This window comes from Argiope bruennichi, chromosome 3, assembly GCF_947563725.1.
Source record: "Argiope bruennichi chromosome 3, qqArgBrue1.1, whole genome shotgun sequence".
NCBI lineage: Eukaryota > Metazoa > Arthropoda > Arachnida > Araneae > Araneidae > Argiope > Argiope bruennichi.
The window spans coordinates 77,910,768-77,926,655 of NC_079153.1; the positions used below are offsets into that span (position 1 = coordinate 77,910,768).

General features: G+C 25.3%; 2 protein-coding genes across 2 annotated transcripts in view; one reads left to right on the plus strand and one right to left on the minus strand.

Annotated features, from left to right (window-relative positions):
- Positions 1-12,861, minus strand: part of LOC129962891 (nephrocystin-4-like) — a 35,792-nt gene extending 22,931 nt beyond the window's left edge. The window contains exons 1-10 of the mRNA XM_056076892.1: positions 12,546-12,861; positions 10,567-10,692; positions 8,749-8,912; positions 7,523-7,575; positions 7,233-7,421; positions 6,180-6,397; positions 5,782-5,906; positions 4,395-4,521; positions 3,182-3,391; positions 1,390-1,541 (exon numbers count right to left, since the gene is read on the minus strand). Of these exons, the coding sequence (XP_055932867.1) occupies positions 1,390-1,541; positions 3,182-3,391; positions 4,395-4,521; positions 5,782-5,906; positions 6,180-6,397; positions 7,233-7,421; positions 7,523-7,575; positions 8,749-8,912; positions 10,567-10,692; positions 12,546-12,680 (1,499 nt within the window). The 5' untranslated portion in view covers positions 12,681-12,861. The remainder of the gene's footprint in view (positions 1-1,389; positions 1,542-3,181; positions 3,392-4,394; positions 4,522-5,781; positions 5,907-6,179; positions 6,398-7,232; positions 7,422-7,522; positions 7,576-8,748; positions 8,913-10,566; positions 10,693-12,545) is intronic.
- Positions 12,862-13,121: 260 nt separating this feature from the next.
- Positions 13,122-14,993, plus strand: LOC129963516 (tRNA 2'-phosphotransferase 1-like). The gene has a single exon (XM_056077944.1). The coding sequence runs from the start codon at positions 13,330-13,332 to the stop codon at positions 13,954-13,956; it is 627 nt and encodes a 208-aa protein (XP_055933919.1). The 5' UTR covers positions 13,122-13,329; the 3' UTR covers positions 13,957-14,993.
- Positions 14,994-15,888: the final 895 nt, after the last annotated feature.

Consider the following 15,888-nt stretch of genomic DNA (forward strand, 5'->3'; position numbering starts at 1 on the left):
TATTTAGGTTCTGAATTCTCATGATTGTAACGTGTGCGTTATTATGTTGTGTTGAATAATGAATAAATATTATCAATAAATGTCTATAGCTATTCCTAAACAGACACAAACAACACAGTTTAGTATAAGTTTTAGAATATGATCAAGAGAACAGAATACAACTTCCTAAAAAGATGTTAAAATAAAATTTTATGATCGATTTGAATTTATATACATTACATCTGGAGTATTTGTGTATATAAAAGTATTAAACATTATTTTTAAAACACTTTTGCATAAAATAAAAACTTAATAAAACAGATGCATTCGATAAGCATTTCAAGCCTCCATGTTGAAAATATATCTTAAATCATGCCATTTTTTAAGGTAAGAAAATCATAAATAAAAAAATAAAACAAACTCTGCATTGAACATTGAATTAAATTTTGAATTATTTCTAACTAGCCGCTTTGGAGATTTGTTGGTTCACCAAGAACATATGTTTAATTTTAAATAAATCTGTTATGCTAATCTGATGTTCATGATTCCCAAAATGAAATATTTTTAAGTTCAAATTTTGATAGGCATTAAAGCTATGTTATTTTAATGACTTTATAGCAGTTCTGTTAATTATGTTATTAACTTTTCTAATGCTCTTAATATCAAAGTGCCATTAAAAAACTTAAGCACCTGAGTAATCTATTTTCTAATTACATGTTGTCCTTTTTTTGTATAGTAATTTTACTTTGTTCTTTTTCAAGAGATAATTTAACATACTTACATACTTTGAACAATTAAACGAGTCACTTAATTCAATAATTAATGAAACAAAGAAAATGGTTTGATTTTTTTTGCAACAATGAAATATGTTGCTAAAAATTATATAAAATCATATTTTTTTTTAAAATTGAAATTTAGGGAAAAACATAATGATAATTAAATTGACATCATTAAAAACACATGTATTTAAAAAATGAGAAAAAAATTATTTTTTTGTAATTTTCTGTAATTCTGTAACTACTTTCAGAAATTATCAGGCAAAAAGTCAACATCTCACCTAATTCTTAAATAAATAAAATTAAAAAAAAAATCCAAATGTCACATATTAACATCATATAAAATAAAAATGAAACAATAATTGCAGACTTGCTTTAAAATACAATCTAAAAACTTTATTTTTAACTTTTCAAAAAGCCATAATCTATCAACATTATACAAATTTTTTGACAAACTAATTAACAAAATTTAGTTTGTCATGAAATACAAAATATATCATTTATAGAGAAAAAATCAAATAATAAACACACATAAGTGCATACAAACCTTTTCTTACATGATATTGGTTACATTTATATATTGTTTAATAGAGAAATAACCCACATCTCAGTTTGTATTGATACAATTACTTACATAGGAATATCAGCAACAGATTTGTGTTTAGGCGTGGAATGCCCTAATACTGGTTGAAAATAAGATGTTTTTGCAGTTGTTTCAGAGTGATCAGAGCTAGTCATCACTGATGAATGATCATCAGATATGAAAGAAGCTGCAGGATTTTTATTCTAAAAGATAAAAGCAGATCATAATTATGAACGAATTTTATAGATTTTAATTATAATTTTATTAATTATAATTGTATTGATAATTTTATTAGAAAATTATTAATTACACTTCATTTAACTATAGTGGCAAATGAGCGGCTCTCTAAAAAGTTTTATAAATATGTATATTATTAAGAATTCCATTTTAAATCTAATAAAACATATGTTTTAATTATTTTTTATTATTTTTATTGCCAGATAAGAACGTTAGATAGTGAACACATCCTGTAATCATTGTAATAATATCTTAAAAGAGTAAAGGAAATTTTGTATTTTTCGGAGTTGAAGAAGCAGTTGAAAAGAATTAGATGTATAATTCCCTAATTGAGTCCTTCTCTTTTCAAGTATAACAGAATAAAATAACAAATATGCATAAGAAACTGGAAATTGAATTTGGGTTTAAATGGAAACTCATGATTATCCATTTAAAAGTTTTCTTCTTCAAAAAAAAAAAAAAGAGAGAGAGAGAGAGCGACAGAGTTAAAGTTAACTGTTCCAATTAAATCTAATATTCTTTCTGAACCACAAAGAAAAGCACATGAAAACAATATTTCCACAAAACAATTATTTCTTAGTATTGCAGTAAAGGTACTTTTTTTTTTTTTTTTTTGTAAAAAAAATTCTCTTTAAAATTTTAATACATCCATTTGAGGATATTTAATGAAAATACAAGCATAATGCAAAAATAAAAAAAATGATCATTTTTATCTCAAAATATATAAATTTCATTATAACATGTTTTGGATTATGCATACAAAAAACAAATAGTTACAAATTTAACTAAGCTAATGCCATAGAGAAATGATTTGACATTTTAAAATAGTGTTGACAAAACTGGGCAGACTGAATTTCTGAACAAAAATTCCTCTGTTTCACTTATTACTTTTATTGCTCTAAAAGAATCATTATCCCTATGAAACAAACAACAGTGCTTTTAAAGATTCTTGAGTAAAGTTATTTTGCATTAAAAATTATCTTTGTCTTAATAGATATATCTGATAATGCATGTAGTTATATTTTATACAATCTTTATCTTATGGAAAAAAATTCAGTTTATAAGTTACTTTGTATTATTTTATATAGTTATAAATTTTTTTATTGATTTTATACAATTTTTTACTTTTTCAAAAGAGACTCATTTTATCTCTTTAAAAGAATTAAGATGTTTTATTGAAAGCTATATGGTAAAACATTCAGCATAAGATTGCATTATGAGTAATAATGCTATAATAGAAAATAATTAAATTTCATAATATGTAATTTTTCTGCTATCTAATAAGATGCAACATTCTGTTTGGGGAATGTGTTATTGTAATGATTCAACTAAAAATCAATAGATTATATAAACATTTCATATATTGAAAGTCATTTCTGTATCACATTATAACATCTATGAATAATTTTATTGTAGATTATCATTTTAAAAATGGCATAATTTGATATATGAGGAGGACTCAGGTATCACAATTATGGAATTTAATAAAATGAAATTTAAACACAATGTATCTGCATTTAAGAGAATGTGAAAAAGTAAAGAAAAGGAAATAAAACTTAAATCCTCCTAATACAAATTACTCTTTTATAAATAAATAAAAAATTACCTGTTTCAAGAGAGAAAATGCAGAAAAAGTCATTTCAAATTCTTGCTCAGTTGTCAAAAACAGTTTCTTATGAGGAGATAATGTGGGATCACTTGTCAAAGCTATACATTGAGCTGGATTTTCTTTTAGAGATCCTAAACTGCAGAACCCCCAAACAACAGATACACTACTTGTTGGAGTTTTATTCAACGATGAAGGCACATGTTCTTTCTAAAACAATAAAATAATACATTTGCAGAAGGCAATTTATAAAAAATCTCCAAAGAAATCACAAATACTGTATAGTTTTCCCAGATGAATTGCATAATGCATAATGAAATCTATAATATGTAATATTCATAATAAAAATAATGCAATAGGATCATTGAAAATTCTTATTAGTTAGAGAAAAAGGATTTTTACTTAGTTACTTCACAAACATTAAGTAGTAATCACAGTAAATACTTCACAAAGATTAAAGATAAATATTGCGATTTAAAACAAAATGGTCAAAAGCATAAACAGGATATTTTCATGTAACACATGTCAAAATTAATAGGTTGATTAAAATTTAAAAAATATGGCTTTTAATATGAAAATTCCCCTGCTACATTCGTCTACATATTTTATGACAAGATAAAATTAAAAAAGAATGATAACTAATTATTACTCAGCCAGTTTGTATTAACTGTTGATAATAATTAATTAGCTACTTAATCTATCATCTTCATTCTAGGATGAAACTGATGATATGTAATATGACAAATTATAAGCTATTAGATGAGTATTTCATTTTCCTGTATAAACAATGAACTTTTACAAATACTTCAAATTTTATCAATTGTTAATATGCATCTATTTAAAAATAGTAAAGTGAACATTAATTTGGTTGTCTTTGCAAGCCAATAATTGAAAAAAATTTTTAAATTAATTAAATTTTTTTAAAAATAATTCTAAGTATCTTCCTCATACCTTGTCTTTTACTGTCAAAAATACAAAATTGTAACTAATATGTTAATTCACTTCCACAGATAGTTTCTGCTTAAAACATTGAAATTTTGGCTGGCTACAATTCAAATCTGTCAGTCCTTGTTTTGTTTTTATAATCAAAAAAGACTTATTAAAGCATCTTTCTAAAATTATTGAATCAATTACTATGCATGCTTATTATCATCAATCAATTTCTTCAACAGCATCTAAGTATTCATAATTCATAACTTAACAACCTACTTACATCTTCTTTAACACTAGGTAGGGCTAAAACATATTCCAATAAGAAAACAACTGCAATGTTTATATCATCAGGTACTTTGGTAAGCTTTATATCACTTCTCAAAACTAGGCACTCTTCTTTCGAGTCACTGCGAAATATATATAAATTGTCTTGTTATTACTGTTTAAATTACATGTGATGTTAAAAATACATTCAAATAAATCAAAGATAATTTATATCACAAATTAAACAAACAGAATTTTTTTTGAATTTTTAAAACATTATTTTTTTTAGTAATAATTCAAGTCCAAGCCTTCTGCAAATCACACAAAAATTTTGCTACATCTTCAAATAATTTTTCCAGGTATAAACATGAATTCGAGGCATTTTCATAACAGTATGAAAAACATTAAAGGAAAAATTAAATTCAAATAGAAAAATATTATTTAGATTCTTAATTGTATTTTAATAAAATATGTTATTGGTTTCAATAAAACAAAAAAAAATGATAACCTTAGTGAAAGCGATTCTTTTTTCCTTTATAAATACTATATATTTTCATTGATATAATTTATTGATTTATTAGAAATTATGATATTAAAAAACAATAAAATAATCTTAATGATAGTGAAAGTAAGGAATTCCTTCATAAAAAGTAAAACAACAAACTTTCAAAAATTTTCTAATCCCATTCTGTATCTTTATATGTAAATTTATTTATTTATTTATTGTTGATTATAAATAAGAAGAAATTTAAATAAATTAACTGATCAGCTAATAGATAACCCAAATTATGAACAAATCAGCTCACAGGCACTTCACAAGAAAGACAAAAGAACCAACATGGTGTGTAAGAATTGGACAACTTTTTACTATCATCTGTCGATATCAAAGAATGTTAGGAACAATAGAGAATTCACCAGAAAAATAGATGAGAATAGAATTAAAAAAGAAAAACGAGATCAAAAATTAGAAGCATCAACATTTTTACATTCATGAATGGCTTATGAAATAAAATTATAACTGTTTCAACTTTTTGTTTGCAACATAATTAGTTCATGCTCTTTAAATTTTTGTGAACCTTTTTTTGAATCTTTTATTCAAAAAGTAATAATTATAAGAAAATTAAAAGTAGAAAAGTGTGAAAAACTATTATCACTGAAGAACCATGTAAGAAATATGTATTACTGATTATTACATGCAAATAAATGCAATTAGATGTATCCATTTTTTTTAATTTTCAATTTCCAAATCATATGAAATTTTTGAAAAAATATATTGCAAATCGATGAATATTTAATGAATACCCTAAACAAAATTAAAGTAATTTTAATGCTAATATACTTATCTTTGTTTCTACATTATTGTTATTGGCAAAGGTACAAAAAAATTTATTCTCTGAAAATACCTTAGCATTCCCATACTAGAAGCCCTTCTAAGATTTTTACTCATAGTAGGTGTAGCTGGCGGTTCAATGTGTAGATGATAAATATCAGGATCTTGAATAAAGGCATAACCATTATAAACACAAACCTGCAAAATCAATAGATAAATGATAAGGCTAAAATTATTTTTACTAAAACAAATTAGTGAGCTTTGAATCTTCAATCAGCTTTAATAAAAAATGAATGCTATCAAGAATTCAAGTAATAATTTGAATAAAAGCATGTAAAAATATATTTAATTTAAATTTGAATTTTGTAATAGCTAGAAATAAATACAAAAATCTGAAAAATAATGCATCAAAATGATGATTTTTGGTAATCACAATTTTTAGAAGTTATTTTTAAGAATTTTAAAATCTACCTGGAGTTTCCTCTGAACTATTCTAGCTTTGGAAGACAGAAATCGTGATGTCTTGGATTTTGCATCATCAGAATTCGAAATAGTTTCTTGATATTTGCAGAACTTTTTAATAATTTCATTTTCAAGTTCTTCATGAGAAGAATGTGTTCGAATACATAACCTTTCTAACACAAAAGTAATACATTTTTGTAAACGTGGTTTCAATGGATATGAAGAATCTAAAGGAAAAAAAATTGAAAACAAATGGTGGTATGGATTAGATACTGTTTCATTATGGATACAAACAATAATTACAAAAAAATTTAATGGATAATTTGGTGATGTATGTATTTTGATTGCAATATTTGATTCAAATAAAAGGACAATTGGAGAGAATTGCAAAATTAATTTATAAACATCAGAAAAGTAGTTTTGTATTTTCATATGATAATATTAATTTTCTGCAACCAAAGCACCAGATAGTAAACTTAAAAACACAATAGTTGCTTTCAAAAGTTTTCTGTTTGAGGTATTTAATAATTTTGATTTTTATTGATGTTGATAATATAGAAAACAATTCTTATTAATACTATGCTTGAAAATATTTATAGCATTTATTTTCTAGCAGAAAATACTAATTTTTTAAATTGCCATTTACCAATAAAAAGAGTAAATATGTACTTATGTATTTTTAATATATATATATACATATATTAAAAAATCCTTACACATTTCAAATGCATATATTTTATTTATGTACAAATTATATACCATGGATTCTATTATATACAAATTATCTATAATATGTACAAGTTATTTATTATATATAATATGTTCAAATAAATAAAATACATTCTTATTTATAACTCTTAAAATTAAAAAATGGAAATTGTATCTAAACATTGTCTTAATTATTTTTTTTAAAAAACACTTAATTACTGAGATGAATTATGAGTAATATATATATATATATATATATATATATATATATATATATATATATATATATATATATATATATATATATATATATATATAAAGAGAGAGAGAGAGAGAAATAAATATCACTCTTACCAATTGTACTTTTAGAAGTAAGAGGTGCTAATCCAGGAATTTTATATGAAGCATCAATAAAAACATTTTCAGGAATTAAATGAGCCATTTGTAACAAGGATGGAAAAGACGCTTGTGATAGAGAAATTTCCATACCAGTGGGCTTTACCATAGGCTCAGCTTTCTTCTTTTTCTTCTTCTTCTTTTTAACTAAAAACATAAACAAATTATGAAATAGATTGAAATTATGAATAATTTTCTTTGGTTAGCAAAAATGATTATTTTATGAAAAAAGCTAGAGACTCACTCACCAACTTTTTTGTTAACTATCAATGATATAGGACTCCCGTGCACTAAAGGTACTCTGAAAAGAAAATATAATAATTAGTACTGAATACCTCATTTTGATGTTCATTTTCTTTAATCAGAATATTTTGCTAAAAAGCATAATAAGAATCATTCTGTTTTTTTACATTCTGAAAAAATTTTAAATGATACATAATTTTGCTAAATTATATTTACACTTTGAATGATCACTTTAATTTGGATATGAGCACAACAAAAAAATAAAACTTTGTTTCATTAATTCTTGAACATAATATGAAACTTCTATATTATGCAATTTTACATAAAAAGATATAAAAAATCCAGTAATCTATGCCTCCCTTTTCTTAGTTACTGTTATTTAAATATAAATATTTCACAGTAATATTAGAGTGACTTTCTTTCTTTCTTTCTTTTTTTTTTTTCTGGTTGTAACAGAACCAAAAATTGGATGAAATTGAAAAAATCAATCAGAAAATTTGCAAAATTAACTAGTTATAAATTTCTAATCTATAAAGAAATTATACTTTTGTTTTTAAAATATAAGGAAATAAAACATGACTTTGTAATCATATATTGATTTTAATGAATTTTAGTAATAAAAAACTATTAAAGGTGGTAAAAATAAATTAAGAGGAAGCAACAAATTTTGTTTCAGATAATAAGATACATTATGCAATTAAGTAGTAATGTAATGACTTATACAGTGTAAATTCCTTTGCATTTATTTTTAAAAAAGAACCAAAAAATTTCTGAAAAGGTAAAAAGATTTTGCAGTTCTCGTAATTGAAATGAAACTCCAGTTGAGAAATTATGTATTATTAAATGTATATATATTGAATATTATTATTATTAAATCAGCAAGGTAACAAATTATTAAAAGTGATAATGTTCATTTAATAATAATGTTCATTTCAGATAAAAGAAAACTAATAACTGTTGTTTAGAAACATTTTTAATTATTTTTGTTACATAATGCTTTTTTAAGGGCTTAGATATATGAATAGTTAATATTAATCCATAATTTTTAAACACCATAAAACATTTCTCTTAAAATGAAGATTTAAAAAATAATGATTTACAGAATAAACTGGAAAAACAGCAAGCAATCAAAATAGACTTATAAATGCACAAGTGTGTAACATGTAATATAAAATACCTATAAATATGCTTATACAAAATGACACAAAAAATATCTATATTAAGTACATACTTATAGTGCATTGTATTTTTATCATCAGCAACTTCATCTTCACTTAGTAGAGGAAGGCACATCCATCCACAAGATCTGACATTAGGGCATATTTTGGATGGACCAATAAGCTCAATAACCAGCAAGAGATCATTGACAGGTATTGATGTATAAAAATAAAAATTCTAAAATACAAAGAAGAAAATTAGAAATGTCACTTAAATAAATAAGAAGATATATAATCCTCTAGTTAAAGTATTGCTACTTATTTCCTTTAGCATCAGCACAATTTGAAGTTTTTAATGAAACCCTATCTCTAGATGATTGAGCGACATCAATAGTGCCTCTTGCGTGAAATAGGAAAAAAACATTTTAAAATTTTCAATACTATTCTATTCGTATTGAAGTTGTCAAAACTCAGTTTGTTCTTGATAGTGAAAAATATTACTACAAACATGAAAGAACCATGTTTAAAATGTTATATGTTATTTTCATTAATTTTAATATCAATCTGTACATCAACGATTAACAATCTTTCCCAAACAGAACTGGCATTAATTTTTTTATTGGTACTATATAGCAAATTTGCTTATTAGTACCAAAAAACTTATTCTTAAAAGACTAGTTTTTTTTTTTTTTTTTGTTTTTTTCATTTTGCTTTTATATAATAACTAAAAAGATGTATTCACTATAAACAATTAATTACTTATTCTGTGTGTTCATCGATAATAACATTTTAATATTTTTATTTATTACAATTATAATTTTTAACAATTATATTTATTACTTTGTCTTTTTTTTATTCTAATTAACGGAGAAAAACAAAGTGAGCAAATAAACAGAATTTAAAAGAAAAAAAAAGAAAAAAAGGAGAATCTTTTAGCTTCAAGTGCAATACAGAACAAATAACACAGTACAGAAATTTTATAGAAATATTTGCAGAAATGATATAAAAAAAATATTAACAAAAATGAAGAAACTACAAGGACTCATTTTTATTTGAAAACTATGCACTTTCATAAAAATCATTTATCAGTTTATATAATGTACACAAATCAATTAATTATATTTATTTAAGTTGAATTAATAACAAGCAATTTATTTAAATAATTTAAAATCAAATCCTACTTATTTTCTTATATTATTTATATATATCATATTATTTATGATAGGGTGTTGTGTCAATAATCTCAGAGCTTGGCGACATGACGACGAATTTGGCAAAATTACTGGACAAATTTAATTAATTAATTAATATTTTGAAAAAAAAACTGTATTAACATCAAGTGTCATCCACTACAAGCTTAAAAAAATATATTTGAACTTGAGTGGATGAATAAAAAGTATTTTATTAACGACTGAAAAATTGAACAAGCTATATATATATATATATAGGGAGAGTGTGAACTAATAGTAGGAATTGAAAAAATTATAGAAAAGTAAGCATTTTGCAGCTATTATAAAGTGATAACCATTAATATATGAATTAATAATTAAGTTAAATATATCAACAGAATTAATTATACCATGAATAATTTCAACAAATTTTTGACTCACACACACAAAAAAAATTTCAAAATAAAATAAAAACTTTATTTTATTTACAATTCAAAGGAAATTTCTTGAGTGTTTAGGAAAAAAAATATAAATAATTTAATTTGAGTAAAATGCAAATAAATATATAAACATCATAAGAAATAAACCAAAGTATTAAGTCATATTAAAAAAGATTCAGCATAATAAGATGTTGTAAACAATTACAATGAGAAACAATTACATAAATACTATTAATTTAAAGAAAGTTGTCAGCTCAAAGAATTTTTAAACATTATTTCTCACCTGATTAAAAAATATTTGATTTGATTCATTCTTAACAGTTTTCCCATTCCAACAATTGCCAATAAAACATCCATACTTTTGATCAAATAAAATGGCTTGAATATAATAATTTTCAGGAGATGAAGTCTTTGAAAAGAAATAAAAAAATAATTCAATGAATATCAATTTTAAAAGTCAAAATATTTTATAAATATCACCATCAAGATCACCATAGACTAGTCTTTTAAATTTAAGCTTAAAAATAATTGATATTTTGATGTAATAAAATATCAATTATTTACAGCCACAAACAGTCAAAAAAATTAGAAATTAATAGTAATAACATAACATGGTAGGAATTTTAAACTTATAATTATCTCCCTCATAGGTTACCAAGAAGGTTGAAGTATAGATTAGTATGTCCCCCGAATTTGTCGCCAACATGGCAACCCAACGGAACAATCTTCTAGCAACCCCAATGCTGTTTTGTTTACTACTTTTTACGATGGTTGAGTTGTACATAAACTACAACTATTTTATGAAAAAGGCTAAATTAAAAATAATAAAAATATATCGATTAAAGATTTTAATTTTGTTCCTTATTATGATTAACAGTTTTTTTACAACTAATAAGACACTACAATTTTATTTTTAATGTGAATATGAACAGAAAATATTTATTCTTTTGAAATTTTTCATTGTCAGTATGCGTTTTAAAAAATCGTCTAAATTCTCACTTCACGAAATCGTCTGCATTCTTTCTTTAAAAATCTTCTGAAATGGAATTCTGCGCAGTTCTCGTAATTCTTTTAGTGCTCTAACGGTTGGTTCACTTGCTAATTTGTTGTATCGGTAATTGTGCAAGAATGGATGTCTGGTGAATATGATAGCAGTAAATATTTTGAATCTGCAGAATGCATGAAGGGTGAGTGGAATATATATATATTTTTTACGAGTTGATGAAATTAGGAAAGGATGTTTGTTTGTATGCACTGTTCCTGTTATTCACACAGTCCTTATGTTCAATGTGCTAGCGAAGCTAATAGGTTCCCGCCGCTAGCGAAATCGTAGGATGTGTTTTTTTAAGTTAAGACATTCTGGCCGGTGGCATATTGGTGCCTTCTTCAGATGCCGAACAGCATCGCGTGCTCTAAATCTTGCTCTTTACACAACAGACCGGCGCAGCCAGTTTGAAAAACTTCTTCAAAATTGTTAAGATAAGCAGCGATAGTGATCCCAAAAATTTAAAAATAAAATTAAATAAAAATCTCAGATAAAGATTAAAATAAAAATTACGATACTTATCAGTAAAGCTCATAATTTTAATGCATAAACTGGTAACCATAACTGTTTCACATAGTGTTTTTATTTTTTTATTTTGTCCGCCATCTTTATTGGCGACTTGGCTTCCTTGGCGCAGCAAGGGCCACACTAAACTTCACTTTTACCGGTAAGAAATTTAAATTTATAATTATCTTCCTCATACATTTTTTTAAAGTTTTAAATACTTCAATAACAAATTTGTCCGAAAAGACGATTAAGTCAATATATTAGTTACAAAAAATACAAGAGCACAAACAAGAGCAATTACAAGAGCACAAAAAATAAAGTAGCTATCTGAAGCATAAATTATGAAATTTGAATAATGCCAATTTAAAAATTAAACTAAATACAGTTGTTAAAAGTTTACAATTGGGTTCCCCTTGATTTTTTTTTTTTTTTTTTTTTTTTTTTTTTGCGCCAAGTGGATTTTCGGTCGGTAACCCAACAGTAACGTCAATGAAAACAAAACATTATGGAAACCATAAGTAGTGCTTCACTCTCTGAAATTTGTCGCCAATCGAAGGAGCGCCCAAAACTACAATAGAACCCAGCTGATTAATTGATTACTTTATTGCATACTGTCAATAATAATTCCATTTTGAAAATCATAACATAGAAAAAAAATTCCAATGTTATTTCCATACCAGCATTCATTAGTGACAAAAAAATTACTATACCTGACTTAATCCGTCAATATTTGATACTTTAACATGAAAAGTATGACTAGAAGATGTGACATCCGATTTCCTCTCAGTACATGGAGGTAAATAGTCTACTCTATTCAACTTGAACTCCTCTTCCTTTGTTTCCATGACATGCCTTTAAGCTCAATAGAACTTTATTACGGAAATAAAACGAGAAGTTTCCTCGTAGATTTGAGATGAAATAGCACACTTTTGAGAAAGAAAGCAATGAAATTCTTCATTTTTAAGTGTATATCGTTAGATTATGGTCACTTGATACCTGCTATTGTGTGTAAACATTTTTAAATGATGGTTGCTAGGAAACATGACAGATAATATTGTTGCCAGGTTCATATTTATATGCAAAAACTTATCTTAGTAATTGATTTTAAATGAAGCCTTGACAGTTAAAAGAAAGCAATGAAGTCATAAAATATTCTAAATAATATAAAAAAAGACAAATGCGATACAAAAGAAGATCTTAATTAATATTCAGAAAAGACGAATTCAAGATAAAGAATTTTTTAATCGTTTGTCATATTTATCTTGATTTGCAGAAGTATTTACTACAACTTCTCTCTCAGCATTTAGTTTATTTACACTTTGAAGAAAGTGCATGTTCAAATAAAAGAAAAGATTACTGCTTAAGTCTTGTTTTTCTAGCTGCATAAATTAGTAATGTTTTAAATTTATTCGACAGTTAAAAGCATGGATAACATAAAAACTGATGTAAATTTGTGATTTTATAGTTATTTATCTCTGAACTTATTTTGTACTTATGGAAAACGTAAACAAGCAAAGAGATATTAATCTTTCAAAATCGCTATCATGGTTATTAAGGCATGGTGCCGAATCTCAAGGTTTGATTTTGGATGAGGGTGGTTTCATTGATGTTCAAAAGATATTAAATCTAAAACAGTTCAAAAATTTCACTGTAGACGATATCAAAAGAGTCGTCGTACAAAACGATAAGAAAAGGTTTACTTTACGCTGCAAAGAAAATGAAAATTGTTTACAGATAAGAGCTAATCAAGGGCATACCTTGAAAGTTGATGACGATGCGCTGTTAAATTTACTTACTGAAGAAAACGTGCCTCATGTTGTTTATCATGGTACTTATCTGTCAAAACTGAAAAACATCAAACAGAAAGGTTTAAGTCGAATGAAACGGAATCACATTCATTTTATATCAAAATTTCCTGGTGAGGGTTCAGTCATCAGTGGAATGCGTTCAAATTGTGAAGTTGTTATATGCATTGACACACTCAGGGCTATGAAAGATGGTTTTAAGTTTTATAAATCTGATAATGAAGTAATATTATGTCCAGGTGATAATAATGGCTTAATACCACTAAACTATTTTAAGGAAATATGGCAACTATCACCATTGCAAAGACTTGATTGATATAAACATTTTGTGATAGATTTTAATGGATTGTTGAAATTTTATTAATGTAATTATATGTTGTTTATAAAATTGTTGAATTTATGTTATATTCCTTTATTTCATTGTTAAATATAGTATAAATAAAGTAACATAAAAAAAAACGAAATTTTGTAAAAATTTAAGTTTATATTTTTAAAAAAATGTGCAAAATCATTCTGATGAATGGTGGAATGTTTCCTGTTTATCATTAAGTTATCTCATTCTGTAACTGAAATATTTTGCAGTTTGAGAATGTTTTAGTTTAACTAACAGATTTTTATTACAAGTTTTATTTATGAAAAATATTTACATTTCAGAAGAAGCAAGATGACAAACTATTTTTCTTTATATTTTGGGGGTTTTTTAGACAGTGCCATTAGTACTATTTAAATTTTTTTATGTAAGGAAATATGTAAAAATATGCACCATAGATGGGTAACAAAAGAAAATGAATATATGTGTTTGCTGCAAACTATAAGTAAATTTTATTCATGGTATAATACTTTTCTGTAACCTCTAATTGTCATCATTGATTTTATTTAAAGCAAATAGCATTGAAGTTAAGTATTGTTTGCCCTCCTATAATATTTGATTTTAGAAAGTTTTTTTAATTAACTATTGTTTTGTCAATGAAGCATCCCTTATAACTAGCACCAGGAAATCCATACCCCTTCCTCTCTCTTCATTTGTTGTTCCACTGTCTATATAAAAGATACCTCTTACCCATTATAGAGTTTCACCATGTGGTGCTGATCTGTGATATGTAGTGATCCTGAAAAATAAAATGCAAATTTCTCACTGGTATTCGGTGTACAGTTTTATTCCTTACAGATTCCCCAAAGTGTATTTTATCTGAATCCTGTATATTAAAAGAATTATATATTTTTTAATTGGGCCTCTGAGTGTTGAATCCAGTCCTGAAACAAAGTATGAGCATACAGGCATTTTTTCCGTACATTGGCCTGTGGACACTCTCCATGGATCTGGAGAATGTCATTATGGCCACATATTCAAAAAGGAACTGAATAACATTTTCAAAGCACAAGGAAGGATGAAAGAAAAAAAAAAAAGCTGGTTGCTAAGGATAAATGCATAAAGAGATACCTGATTATCTAATAAATGTACAGTCACTAACTTTGATCACCCAAAGTGTGCATCGATCTCTAAAATCCTGTTTTAATCTAAAACTATCAAAACAAAACAAAAATTCGTGCTACATATGTTTATTGTTGATTTGTAAGTTTCAAATCATTGATAATATTTTTTAGTGTTGTTAAAAAATGCCTGTGCTGTTAAATTTAAAATCTGAGACTCACAGCTATATTTAAGCATGTTGGAGGGCCCTCTAAATGAATTACACATATAAATTCCGACTATTCAGATATCACATTTTAAATTACTTTCATATATTTTAATTCATAAAACCTAATTTTATTAACAATTTTTGTGCACTGTATTATTTTAAACATCAAGTTGATTAATTTCATTCACCTTTGTTGATAATTAATATAGGGGAGAGTTGGGAGAAATGGGACAGCTACATTTATGTTTAAATAAAAAATAAGAACCTTCTTCTAGTTTCTCCATAGCAGGTAGACCATTCTGTATAGCAGATAGAGCAGCCATGGCTCCTTGCTTAATTCCAATTGTTACACCTACTATAATAGTATTTGTGTTAACAACAGAAAACCTGATTTGTAAGCCTGAGAAGTAGTTACAAATTTTTTTTTTCAATGATTTTTTCAGTCTTATTATTTATAAAATAAAAATATTTTAAATGTATAATAAACTCAAAGATATATTGCTTATAAATTTACAGTCAACTTTAGCTTAAATTTTGCTTTATATGATATGTATTTTTTAAAACAAATTCTGCAGGGGGAAGAATATGACTATCAATGAAGGATCAAT